At 48.6% G+C, this 13,655-nt stretch overlaps 1 protein-coding gene across 3 annotated transcripts in view; it reads left to right on the top strand.

Annotated features, from left to right (window-relative positions):
- LOC139761441 (pleckstrin homology domain-containing family G member 5-like) overlaps window positions 1–13,655 on the top strand; it is a 593,230-nt gene that overhangs the window by 80,855 nt on the left and 498,720 nt on the right. The window contains exon 2 of one of the 3 annotated variants that reach the window (XM_071685646.1): window positions 5,178–5,626. The exons of the other annotated variants lie outside the window; for them this stretch is intronic. Within the exon in view, the coding sequence (XP_071541747.1) occupies window positions 5,533–5,626 (94 nt within the window). The 5' untranslated portion in view covers window positions 5,178–5,532. The remainder of the gene's footprint in view (window positions 1–5,177; window positions 5,627–13,655) is intronic. 3 annotated transcript variants of the gene reach the window in all.

Below are 13,655 nucleotides of genomic sequence, written 5' to 3'. Positions count from 1 at the left end.
GATCCCCTACGCATGACCCCTTGATAAACCCCTAAGCATGGCCCTTGATAAACCCTTGCGCATGACCATTGATAAACCCTACGCATGACCCTTGATAAACCCTTGGGCATGACCATTGATAAACCCTACGCATGACCATTGATAAACCCTTGCGCATGACCATTGATAGACCCTACGCATCACCCTTGATAAACCCTTACGCATGACCCTTAATGAGCCCTTACGCATGAAGAAATAGAGAGTTGCGAATTCGCTGTTAGAATTCTAATGAATAGGATGAGAATATGCGTATAGTATAGACCTTGTAGGCTGAGTGGGAAACTAGAAAAGCTAATTAGGTAGTTTGCTGGTCTAAATGACCACCCACATGACTTAGGGAGATAGTGAAGGTGTGCTTGAATGAGTTTTCTTAGATTTCTCACACACACACAGACACACACTCACACACACACACGTTTTCTGTGATTACACAAGGGCACTACAATTATGACTGATACATACTAACATTCTACATGAGCGAGAAACGCACATATTTCCAATCTCGTTAAAAAAACACCGTTCGGATAACTTCTTGCGACCGCATCGGAATCTCCAAGTGGATGCACCTTACTTTTTGACAAATGTTTGTTACTAATGATTTTGTTTTTTAAAACAATGAGTGACCTAGAGCGAAGTAAACATGTCCCCCTAGTTCACAGAGATGAGTTGGTGTCATATCTACGGGTCACTGAGCCGAGTGAGATGAGAGGCATTGAGTGTGTTAGCGCGATATATAGACGCATGTGTTTGGAGTGTGTTCGCCACCACGCTCTATCCTCCTCCACACCCGTTTTGCAACGCACCTGTTGGCCACATTTGGTCCTGTCACGCACTCGTATCACGCACTTCCCATCACTATATTCCGATCACGCACCCTTTTACTACAACCCTTCCATCACGCACCTGCTCCAGACCCGAGCCACCTACCCTCTCATCACACAACGCAGACCACGCACTCGAACCGCACCCTAGGCCACGCAGCCTGACTAACACACACACACACCCATTAGTCACGCACCTGTTCCACGCTATGCCTACCCCCCTACCCCCCACTCCCCACCACCACCACACAACAGCCGGGAGGAGGGCCGCCACGCACTCTAACCACACCGGGGCGACACGCACTCTGACGGCGTCACCTCACTATTTGGCGGTAATTTGGGGGGAGGGGGTGGTGGTAGGGGGGAGGTCTGGCAAGGTGAGGTTTTGATGACCTTGAAGCGTGATCCAATAGCCCCTCCAAGGTCAGACTTGGGTCGTATATGTGTGTGTGTGTGTGTGTGTGTGTGTGTGTGACGCCGTCACACACACACACACACACACACACACATAGAGACAGCCTTGCCCTAACATCACTATGATACAGAGGGTTGCAAGTCCAAGGACGGTCATCTCTTCCCATTCTCCATCCCTCCTTTCCCCCCTCCCTTTTTCCATCAACCTCCCCCCCTTTTCCACCCCCTCCCCTTAGAACGGCTTCACGGTGCACCTAACCTTTGACCCCAAACGTGCAAAAATTTTTGTTTTTGCCTTCATTTTTTTTTCTCTGCTATATATATATTTTTTTGTCCTTTTTGCCGCAGGTGTGTGTGTGTGTGTGTGTGTGTGTGTGTGTGTGTGTGTTTGTGTGTGTGTGTGTGTGTGTGTGTCTATGTGTGTGGGGCTCTTGTCTCGCGTGTCATCTGTTTGTTGGTTTGTGTGTGTGTGTGTGTGTGTGTGTGTGTGTGTGTGTGTGTTTACCGTGTATCATTGTGGTCTGGTTAACTGTTCATCAGTGACGATATACCGAGTGAAGTGTTTCATAGGACTGAGCTATGAATAACTGCTTATACGTAATGAATATCAAGAAGTTTGTCAATATATATATATATATATATATATATATATATATATATATATATATATATATATATATATATATATATAAATATATATATATATATATATATATATATATATATATATATATATATATATATATATATATATATATATATATATAGTTTGATAGTTGTTGTCTGTATGATAGATTTATGGCCATCAAAGTGGCTTTGGAGGAATTTCTTTGACGTGGGAATAGAGAGTAAGACGAGGCAATTTCGTAGCGATAGGAAACCTCTTTTCTTTTTCCCCCTCCAACAGAACTCTTTTTCTTTGAGAGGGAAAAACTTCTTTTGTTTCATCCTCGGGCACTGAACCTTACGTGTAGATCAGAGAGAGAGAGAGAGAGAGAGAGAGAGAGAGAGAGAGAGAGAGAGAGAGAGAGCAGTCTCTCCCACGTTTTTTTTCTTCCACTTTGACGCCTTATCTCAATCGCTGGGGGTTCGAACCAGGGAAGTTTGCGACGTCAGTCACCCCACTCTCCTTCACGCCCTTCTGTCCGTGTCCGTACACATCTCACTTACCAGTAACGCTCTCTCTTTCTCTCTCTCTCTCTCTCTCTCTGTCTCTCTCTCTCTCTCTCTCTCTCTCTCTCTCTCTCTCTCCAGCAGCAGGAACGCCCCGGGGAAGAAATGGACAGTGACTATGGAGTTTGTGGTTTAATCTACTGGTGGTGAATTTCCTGCCATGGAGCTAATTATCTTCCACTCCCTCCCTCACTCCCTCACTCACTCCCTGCTTGCTTGCTGGCCCCTCACCACTGGCAAGGTAGTCTACGGCAGGACGCCCTCTATTTCTAGAGCAGCGCTTGAAACGCTCCAGGTGTGTGAGTGGTAGTAATGTGATAGTATGTGAGGGTAGTGTGTGTGTGTGTGTGATGACTACTTTTATATTCCGGGGAGAAAATCCTACTTTCCTGGTTCTTCGTGTCTTAGTCTTGTATAGATGTATCATGACTTCTGTACACACACACACACACACACACACACACACACACACACACATACACAACACCTTAAGCCAGGTACCCATTTATCGACCAACCTCCAGGGGAGGATGAACAGCGGGGTTGGGTGTAGGCCAACTGGTGAGCCCAGGATTCGAACCCATGCGAGTCCAGCCCCCCGGGTGGGCCCGCAGTGGCTCATGGTCAGCAACGCTAACCACAACACTATAGAAGCCCTGGTGTGTGTCTGTGTCTTTGTGTGTTTTTATCTATATTTCATTGTCCACTCTGTAGGCGCCCACGAGACTACGCTGCCAAACATGTTTGGCATAATCATTCATTTGTCTCGCATTCCTACAGCATCATTTAGGCTGGAGTTCCCATACTGTAGCACAGGAATATCGTCTCACCGCGGATGGCAGTGCTTGACGAAGGTACATTCGAGCATGCTCTTCATGCCCCAGAAAAGTTCTTGGCTTGTCCAGTAGCTTGGGACATCGGTGTTGCAATTCAGCCATGCTAGCTATTTCGATACTGGAAGGCTGGATCACTGCGGGCTGGCTTGCCTGAAGCTTCGACTCGATATTCAGCACAAGTCGCGGCCGTAGCGAGATGTACCGAGCCGCGAGACACGCAGGAATGTCTTGCGAAGTGCGGCTACGCTACCATTCCTCCCCGGCAACTGTGTAGCAACTCCGTCTAGTATATCGTCAATTATTGACCTCTAACGTTGCCATATGGCCATTTAACGATGACCCAGGTTTCCATCACGCTTCTACCAAACACCCCTCGTATATCTTAGCCTGTTTCTTTGAATAGGTAACTGTACAGGAAAGCTTTACCAGCTCTCTAAGTCACTATGATGCGCGAGTCTGGAAGTAGCGTGTAAGTACCAAACTGTGCAAGAGTGGTTATCATCCCCGTGGTTATGAACCTTGGCCTGTAGTAAGAAGGAGACGACGGGGCAACCCCCTACCCCCTTACCCAACACCCACCCTTTACCCTTAATTCCATGCATGCATCCAGGCGGAACCCTTACATCGATCTTACGTTTTTGAGTCCGGTTAGATCCCTCGAAGTGGAATCCATTAACGCAGATCTGTGGGATTTCTAGAGACATCGGTCTCCTCCTGGTCTGTGCTCGCTGCTGTACTCGTTCCCATACCAGAGACGAGCTGGGCGAATATTTGATATACATGGCAGCAGCCACGTCTCTCATCTCGCACATATTCGCTGAAAGTCTCCATCTGTCTGTGCTCTTATAGTGGAGACTGATCATCGCTCGAGTATTTTGATATATAAAAAGAGAAAAGACTTTTCTCCTAACCAGGTTGTCAGGGGAGTTGAAAACTCTTATTAGATGTTTGATCACTATATACCATGTAGTCCAGTTGCTTAATGGGCTTAATAACTTGCTAATTACAGCTTGCTAATAAGGGTTTGCCAGAAGATCCCTGTAATATAGGAATCCATTGGTGAAAGATAGGAAGGTAAACTGAAAGACAAGGAATTTAGTTTTCTCAATTCGTTTCGAATACGTCTTCGTCAGGAGAACACTTTGTCGAAACTGATCGAGAAAAAGAAGACACTCTTTCCTCTTGCTTCCTGTTATTCTTCCGTCTGTCATTATGGGGAAGACTGGCAACAATCTACGGGTGCCTCACGGTACATTACGGAAGGGGATGTTTGTTTATTAATATATTCATTTATTCAAATGGAAGAACTACCAGTGTTCGGTCCTAATCAACACGCTGTTGTGTAGACAGGTTTGTTATCTCTTGGCTTTTAATTCCCATATCAATCCTCGCTTGTGGTGGGTACCGGTATAGCATGAAGCGGGCGGAATGGCCTGCAACAGGACGACCCAAGACAAAAGGTTTGATGTAGCGGAACACGAAGAAAAACGTCTCGCGTCCTCGGTGGCCACTCCTCGACGTGTCTTGCTGAAGTCCTCTCCCACTCGATGTGTCTCGCTTTAAACGCTTTCTCCCTCGATGTGTCTCCCTCAGTATGTCCCCCACTCGTAGTCTCTCACTTGGGAACCTCCTCCTCGAGATCTTGTCGCCCATAAAGATCCTTGAAGAAGCCGTCTTCATTGTCTGTTCCCCAAGAACAACCTCAGCCTCAAAGAACAGGACGTTCTTCTTTTTATCCTCCGGGTGATGTTGTGGTCTCCATTCATCGAGGATTAACCGTAATCTTCTAAACCTTGTTTTATTGCCTCGTTTTTTTCAGTTTTTTTTCCCCTCCTCGTGTGAAAATGATCTGACCATTGTCTGGCAAGTTCGTTTGAATTACCTGAATGTTGCAGGAAAGTGACAGTGAGATGAAAATGATCTCGAACGTTGTCTTGTGTCTCTCATGAAAGTGCTTGAGGATCATGATGATTCATGAATCACGAAGTGCGCAAGAAAAGACTATATACAATCCTTCATTCTTGGTCGTGATGCCACTGACGATTTTACCAGAGATGTAGATCATGTAGAGATACATAGAGACCTGCATCCTTTTACCTGTGTGTGCGTGAACGTATGTGTATGTGTGCGCGCGGGTGCACACGCTTGTGTCCTACAAACATCCCCCACCCCTTAAACAATGACGAACATGAAAAGTGGAAAGTGCAGATGAAGTAGGATCATGCGGTAGTGGGTAACCACCGCGCCAAAATGGTTGTGGAGAGGAGCTACAGCAACCTGGAGGGAAACGTGGTCTACAGAGACAGAAGGATCGTCAAGAAGAAGAAGAGGCAGTGTGTTGGCGGTATGTGGAAACCCATCAGCTATCTGTATATTCCTTTACATTTCCTTTTAAGTCTCTAATCATTATTTCCTAAGTTTCCGGGTGCATGAATCTCTCTCTCTCTCTCTCTCTCTCTCTCTCTCTCTCTCTCTCTCTCTCTCTCTCTCTCTCTCTCTCTCTCTCTCTCTCTCTCTCCCCCTCTCCTTCATCATACATCCTGTAATTCTAATTCGTCCGCCACCACAGCAGATCAGGGAGTGTGACTCGTGGTGATCAACTTCTATAGGATGAAGTTTGTGGTTGTAATTATTACTGCATTGTTCAGTGTGGAGAATTCTGTTGCGCGTCTCTCTTTCTTTCGTTATCTCTTACCCTTTTATTGTTCTATTTTTATCATTCTACTGTTCCTCGTTTTTATCTCGTTTCTATTCATTTCTACTCTTTCTGTCTATATGGCTATTTTCCCCCACTCTCTCTTTGCCCAAGATGAAATCTAACGAAGATGATTTTGACAGGGGTCGTCATGGAGGAATTAGCAGGCCTGATACATGTGGGTCGACCTATAGTGTTAGGGCAGAAGTGCGTGTGCGAAAAGGAATAGAGACGAATGATCGGTGCTACATTTGAAGCCCTATGTTTCGCTGTAATGATCCTGAAGATCTGTTTCATCCAGCAGGAGTCATGGTAGCGAAACATACACGAGGATAGGAAGTATATATATGAATAGGTATTCGGGTCTTTTTAGGAGGACATGGGCGGAAAAAAAAAAGATTGTAAGGTTTTCGAACGGTTGCTGGTACCAGTTCGTGGTGGTCTGTAAATGTCCAGTGATAGGTTGAGCAACATTGAGTCCACCACGGAGAGAGGGAGGATTCGCTCATTATTTAGTTATTGTGGAATGGGAGTGTCATCAGAGCTGGATCAAGGAGTTGGGGGGAGGGGTATTGTTCATTGTTCGCATCTATTGTTGTGGAGTGGGTGGGTGTGTGGGAAGGTGGCAGTGCTTGTGGTGTGAGGTTGGAGGTGTGAGGTTTGGGGGTCTGTAGTTCAGTGTGTGTGTGTGTGTGTGTGTGTGTGTGTGTGTGTGTGTGTGTGTGTGTGTGTGTGCACATACATACATAGGAGGAAAGACGTGGCACATACATACACGGTTATGAGACGGAGCAACACAAGCGTAAAACGCTCTCTCTCTCTCTCTCTCTCTCTCTCTCTCTCTCTCTCTCTCTCTCTCTCTCTCTCTCTCTCTCTCTCTCTCTCTCTCTCTCCATCTCTCTCTCCCCTACAACACACACAGCCAGTAATCACAACTAGTAATCACACACACACGCACACACACACACACACACACACACACACACACACACACACACACACACATACACTTGTCTGTGGCATTACACTAGGCAAGGGTTATCCAGTCGACCAGAATACACCTGTGTGCCGACCTTATACACCTCCGTGGCTTGCATATGTAATGTCCCTCCTCCTCCACCCTCCTCCTCCCTCCTCCACCCTCCTCCTCCCTCCTCCCGTACCGTTTGCAAGGTTGGAGTGAGGGAGCGTGAGCTGTGGGCTGGTCTTGCAAGGGAGGCCCCCTTGTTTATGAATTGCTGTCTGAGCGCTTCGGCCTGTGCATGCCTCTGCGCATGTGTCTGTGTGTATGTGTGTGTGTGTGTGTGTGTGTGTGTGTGTGTGTGTGTATGTGGGGGTGGGTGTGTATACATATATATGCACATCTCCCAAACTGTATGACAGCGAACGGATGCAAGGTCACTTGTGGGTTTTTAGTCATGTGTTGTGGAGGGATGTAGGGGAAAGCCAGCTGTGGTAGTAGCGGGTTGTGGGGAAAGCCAGCTGTGGCAGTAGTGGGTTGTGGGGAAAGCCAGCTGTGGTAGTAGTGGGTTGTGGGGAAAGCCAGCTGTGGTAGTAGCGGGTTGTGGGGAAAGCCAGCTGTGGTAGGAGTGGGTTGTGGGGAAAGCCAGCTGTGGCAGTAGTGGGTTGTGGGGAAAGCCAGCTGTGGTAGTAGCGGGTTGTGGGGAAAGCCAGCTGTGGTAGTAGCGGGTTGTGGGGAAAGCCAGCTGTGGTAGTAGTGGGTTGTGGAGAAAGCCAGCTGTGGTAGTAGTGGGTTGTGGGGAAAGCCAGCTGTGGTAGTAGCGGGTTGTGGGGAAAGCCAGCTCTGGTAGTAGCGTGTTGTGGGGAAAGCCAGCTGTGGTAGTAGCGGGTGGGTTGTGGGGAAAGCCAGCTGTGGTAGCGGGTGGGTTGTGGGGAAAGCCAGCTGTGGTAGGAGCGGGTTGTGGGGAAAGCCAGCTGTGGTAGCGGGTGGGTTGTGGGGAAAGCCAACTGTGGTAGCGGGTGGGTTGTGGGGAAAGCCAGCTGTGGTAGCGGGTGGGTTGTGGGGAAAGCCAGCTGTGGTAGCGGGTGGGTTGTGGGGAAAGCCAGCTGTGGTAGCGGGTGGGTTGTGGGGAAAGCCAGCTGTGGTAGGAGCGGGTTGTGGGGAAAGCCAGCTGTGGTAGTAGCGGGTGGGTTGTGGGGAAAGCCAGCTGTGGTAGCGGGTGGGTTGTGGGAAAAGCCACTGGTGGTACAGTGTTGTAAAGTCACTAATGATGGTTGGAGGGAAATCCATTTGGTTGTAATACTGTAGGAAAGCTAGTGTTAGTGGTGTTGTAGGGTAAGTCGTCTATGTTGTTGTAGGGGAAGCCAGTAGTTTTAGATGTAGGTAAAGCCAGTAGAGGTGTTGTTGGTTGTAGGTAAAGCCAGTGTTGTTGGTTGTAGGTAAAGCCAGTAGAGGCGGTGTTGGTTGTAGGTAAAGCCAGTAGAGGTGTTGGTTGTAGGTAAAGCCAGTGGAGGCGGTGTTGGTTGTAGGGAAAGCCAGTAGAGGTGGTGTTGGTTGTAGGTAAAGCCAGTGGAGGCGGTGTTGGTTGTAGGTAAAGCCAGTGGAGGTGGTGTTGGTTGTAGGTAAAGCCAGTGGAAGTGGTGTTGGTTGTAGGTAAAGCCAGTAGAGGTGGTGTTGGTTGTAGGTAAAGCCAGTGGAGGTGTTGTTGGTTGTAGGTAAAGCCAGTAGAGGTGGTGTTGGTTGTAGGTAAAGCCAGTGGAAGTGGTGTTGGTTGTAGGTAAAGCCAGTAGAGATGTTGTTGGTTGTAGGTAAAGCCAGTGGAGGCGGTGTTGGTTGTAGGGAAAGCCAGTAGAGGTGGTGTTGGTTGTAGGTAAAGCCAGTGGAGGAGGTGTTGGTTGTAGGTAAAGCCAGTAGAGGTGGTGTTGGTTGTAGGTAAAGCCAGTGGAAGTGGTGTTGGTTGTAGGTAAAGCCAGTAGAGGTGGTGTTGGTTGTAGGTAAAGCCAGTGGAGGTGTTGTTGGTTGTAGGTAAAGCCAGTAGAGGTGGTGTTGGTTGTAGGTAAAGCCAGTGGAAGTGGTGTTGGTTGTAGGTAAAGCCAGTAGAGATGTTGTTGGTTGTAGGTAAAGCCAGTGGAGGCGGTGTTGGTTGTAGGGAAAGCCAGTAGAGGTGGTGTTGGTTGTAGGTAAAGCCAGTGGAGGTGTTGTTGGTTGTAGGTAAAGCCAGTGGAGGTGGTGTTGGTTGTAGGTAAAGCCAGTGGAAGTGGTGTTGGTTGTAGGTAAAGCCAGTGGAGGTGTTGTTGGTTGTAGGTAAAGCCAGTGGAGGTGTTGTTGGTTGTAGGTAAAGCCAGTGGAGGTGTTGTTGGTTGTAGGTAAAGCCAGTGGAGGTGTTGTTGGTTGTAGGTAAAGCCAGTGGAGGCGGTGTTGGTTGTAGGTAAAGCCAGTGGAGGTGGTGTTGGTTGTAGGTAAAGCCAGTGGAAGTGGTGTTGGTTGTAGGTAAAGCCAGTGGAGGAGGTGTTGGTTGTAGGTAAAGCCAGTGGAAGTGGTGTTGGTTGTAGGTAAAGCCAGTAGAGATGTTGTTGGTTGTAGGGAAAGCCAGTAGAGGTGGTGTTGGTTGTAGGTAAAGCCAGTGGAGGCGGTGTTGGTTGTAGGTAAAGCCAGTAGAGATGTTGTTGGTTGTAGATAAAGCCAGTGGAGGTGGTGTTGGTTGTAGGTAAAGCCAGTAGAGGCGGTGTTGGTTGTAGGTAAAGCCAGTAGAGGCGGTGTTGGTTGTAGGTAAAGCCAGGAGAGGTGGTGTTGGTTGTAGGTAAAGCCAGTAGAGGTGGTGTTGGTTGTAGGTAAAGCTAGTAAAGGTGTAATTGTCAGGTAAACCACCACCTCCACAACCCATGTACCACACACCTGGTCTGGCCAGACACAACACACTTCCCCAACACCAAGGCAGATGACAGTCTTACGTGGGGTGATAACAGCTCCCTCCCTCCTCTCCTCTCCTCTCCCTGTCCCTCCTCTCCCCTTCCTTCCTCTTCCACATGACCCATCACCCCCTCCCTCTTCAACCCCACAGCTAACCATCCCATTCCCCCACATCTCGCCTCCACACAGGCTTATCATAGAGGACTTCCAATTAGCGAGGGCCTGAAACACCTCTTATCTAGTCATCTCCTCCTCGCATCCCTGCCCCACCCCCCCCCCCCTCCCATCTGGTAACGATCGAGGTCTCTCTCTCTCTCTCTCTCTCTCTCTCTCTCTCTCTCTCTCTCTCTCTCTCTCTCTCTTTCTCTCCCTTACTATTTTCAGCCCTTCGTCTTCGTGGGTCAGGCCTTCGGCTGAGCCTTCGTCTGCGAATTCGGATCTCAGTGGGTCTGTTTATCTTCAGCTGCAACCCCCCCTGATATCTGGGGGAAGAAAGAGAGAGAGAGAGAGAGAGAGAGAGAGAGAGAGAGAGAGAGAGAGAGAGAGAGAGAGAGAGAGAGACTCACGTCTCCGCCATTCCTTCGTGGGGGGTTGGTTTTTGAAGGCGGTGCGCGAAGTTAGCTCAGCAGTTACAGTGTGCGCACCGCGCCGCACCGCACCGCGCCGCACCGCACCGCACCGCACCGCGCCGCACCGCACCGCACCGCACCGCACCGCACCGCACCGCACCGCGCCGCACCGCACCGCACCGCACCGCACCGCCGCCGCACCGCACCGCACCGCACCGCACCGCACTGCGCCGCACCGCACCGCGCCGCACCGCACCGCGCCGCACCGCACACTTGCTTAATCATGAATCGTCCTGCGGTCCGGCGGTCGTGGCCGCAGCTTGGGCCGAGGCCAGGCTGAGAACCGCATTCTCCTGCGGTAGATTAGTATATATATATATATATATATATAGATATCATATCTCTTGGGAGTTGTAGATAGATAGATAGATAGATAGATAGATAGAGATAGATAGATAGATAGATAGATAGATAGAGAGAGAGAGAGAGAGAGAGAGAGAGAGAGAGAGAGAGAGAGAGAGAGAGAGAGAGAGAGAGAGAGTTGAGTGAATGGAGCGTCATGGCCGTGGGAAAAACCATAATGTATTCATAAATTCCCCGTGTGTAATAAAGGGTTAGGGGGTCACCCCGGGTGTGGGAGGCCCACGTTTCAGGTGTACCCCGACCATTTCATCCACACGTAACTTTCACGTTGGCCGCCAGGAAGACGTGTTCCATTAAGCTGTTCTGCGTCGGCTGGAACGACTCAAACTCGTGTGTCTCCGAGAGAGAGAGAGAGAGAGAGACGCGCATATGTCACATAATGCCCTTCAACAGCAAAGACTCGAACCCGGGAACTTTGCGTGGTAGTTGGGAACGCTACCACGCAAAGATCCGGGGTTCGAGTCCTTGCTGTTGGAGGACATTATGTGTTCTATGAAAGTTGGTGTCGTTCATATACACTATGTATATATATATATATATATATATATATATATATATATATATATATATATATATATATCTTGAGGACCTACGACGAGATTGTGCCGCGAGTCGCTTGGCCGGCACGTAGCGCTTACCGCAATGTACCGCTCGTTGAATCAGCGCCGTTATTCCCAGCCGCGCCTCGAAAGCCATGGCTGTCAATCAGAGAGAGAGAGAGAGAGAGAGAGAGAGAGAGAGAGAGAGAGAGAGAGACGGAGGTTGGTGAGTCGTTTGGTGGAGAAGCCACCTCGGGACGCTGTGCATAACGGGGGAGAGGAGGGGGTGTGTGTGGGGGAAGAGAGGTGTGGGGTTGTAGCAAACCCACACACGTCTGTGGGCGGTACCAATAGATCATCAATTAATATTATCTTTTCATCAGTCATCAGGACGACCGAAGTGCGTCCGTTGATGTCGTGGCCTCTTGATTGATGCCCTGAAGGAAGGAGGAGGAGGAGGATGAGGAGGAGGAGGGAAGGGTGGTGGGTGGCAAGGCCAGATAGGAGGCGGTAGGAGGAAGAGGAGGAGGAGGAGGAGGAGGAGGAGGGAAGGAAGGGTGGTGGGTGGCAAGGCCAGATAGGAGGCGGTAGGAGGAAGAGGAGGAGGAGGATGAGGAGGAGGGAAGGAAGGGTGGTGGGTGGCAAGGCCAGATAGGAGGCGGTAGGAGGAAGAGGAGGAGGAGGAGGAGGAGGAGGAGGAGAGGCGGGCTGAGTGAGTATCCATCACACGAATCGCCACCAAGTTTGCGCAGCCAGAGTTGAAGTCCCCGAGTTCACTTTCGCTCAGTGTCATCATCTCGTCATCAATCCCTCTCCCCCCTCTAATCCCCACTCCTCCTCCTCCCCCTCCTCCTCCTCCCCCTTACGCTATAACCCTCTGGTCACGTGACACGCATGGAGGGGGGGTGGGTGGTCTTGCACGCACGTCAGACTCGTCCTTCGGTGCCTCTGGTATAGGGGTGATGACACGGGCAAGCTCAGGGGGTCGGGTTGGACGTGTGTCGTTTTGCCCAATTTGATAATAAGTATCTTAATAATTTGTTGCATATCGGGACGTCTTCACGTTTTCAATTGAATATATTCCTTTTTAAAGTTGTATCATCCTTTTTGCTTTGGATTTTTCGATGGTCATATATCAACCATTGTTCATGGTATTCTGAGTCCAAATATCCCATCACGTATGTATCCGTAAGTATTCAAAAAGAATATTTGGTCTCGTTTCTTACAGTAGTTACTCCAAATATATCGAGATACGCAGAGAAAAGATTTATTTGTTAGCTGTTTCTGTGTGCACGGGGGCCACTTCCTTAAACTTGTCAAACGTTTGGCCTCACTGATTAAGCGTCAGGCAGTTGTCAAAATGATTATTGCACAAGGAAGATACACACGCTGGCCGGGAGGAAGGCTAAATTGTACTTCAGAGGGATTATTCATGTGTGTGTGTGTGTGTGTGTGTGTGTGTGTGTGTGGGTAGATGTGGTGTGGGGGTGTGGGAGGTGGGTATTTTTTCTGTGGGGGTTTACCGTGGGGGAAGTGGTTAGGGGTGTCGTCTTGGGCGACTGTGGTAGTTCCAGGGTTCGAGGTATATGTATATATATATATATACTCCTCGATCACGTTTTCTCTAGTGTTTCGTCTGTCTGTGTCTGTCAGTCTGTCTGTCTATATGTTTATGTCTTCATCTGTCTATCTATCTATCTGTCTGTCTCCAGCTTATAACAAATAGATGATGACGATTCCTTATTGTACTTGTAATGATGGTGACTCCATATATGCCTAAGACTCTGTGGATTAAAATCCACTTCCTTTCGGAGATTAACACTAATCGCCAAATATCTCTTTAATCCTACGTAATCCCTGGTCCGGATTAAGCCAGCCAGCACGTTAAATATCTGCTTCATATGTTTCCACTTCATTATAGAATATTTTTCGTGGTGTGTTACATGTACTGGGTATTTTGAGTGAACTATTTTGGGAAAATATTGTAGCCCGAGCGAAAGGTTGAGTGATATATTTACCTGGAAACCTGTAGTGTAAATTTGCACACGAGACTCCTCCTCAACTGTGTCCATTAAGGCTGTTTCATATTCGTAATTGTAGCGAAAGACGACCATACGATCACGTTGAACGGTTCTGTGTATGGCTCTCTCTTGCGTTGGGCTAATGACACGTGGGAACGATGGCCCCCCCCCTCCCCCCACCATCATTGTTTGTAAACAAGATTCATAAGGTGAAGTGAAGGTTCTGCATATATATGTATATATATATATATATAT

The sequence above is a fragment of the Panulirus ornatus genome, chromosome 40 (genome assembly GCF_036320965.1).
Source record: "Panulirus ornatus isolate Po-2019 chromosome 40, ASM3632096v1, whole genome shotgun sequence".
Classification (NCBI taxonomy): domain Eukaryota; kingdom Metazoa; phylum Arthropoda; class Malacostraca; order Decapoda; family Palinuridae; genus Panulirus; species Panulirus ornatus.
Note: the sequence above shows the minus strand (reverse complement) of the source record. Positions and strands in the feature narration are given on the sequence as shown.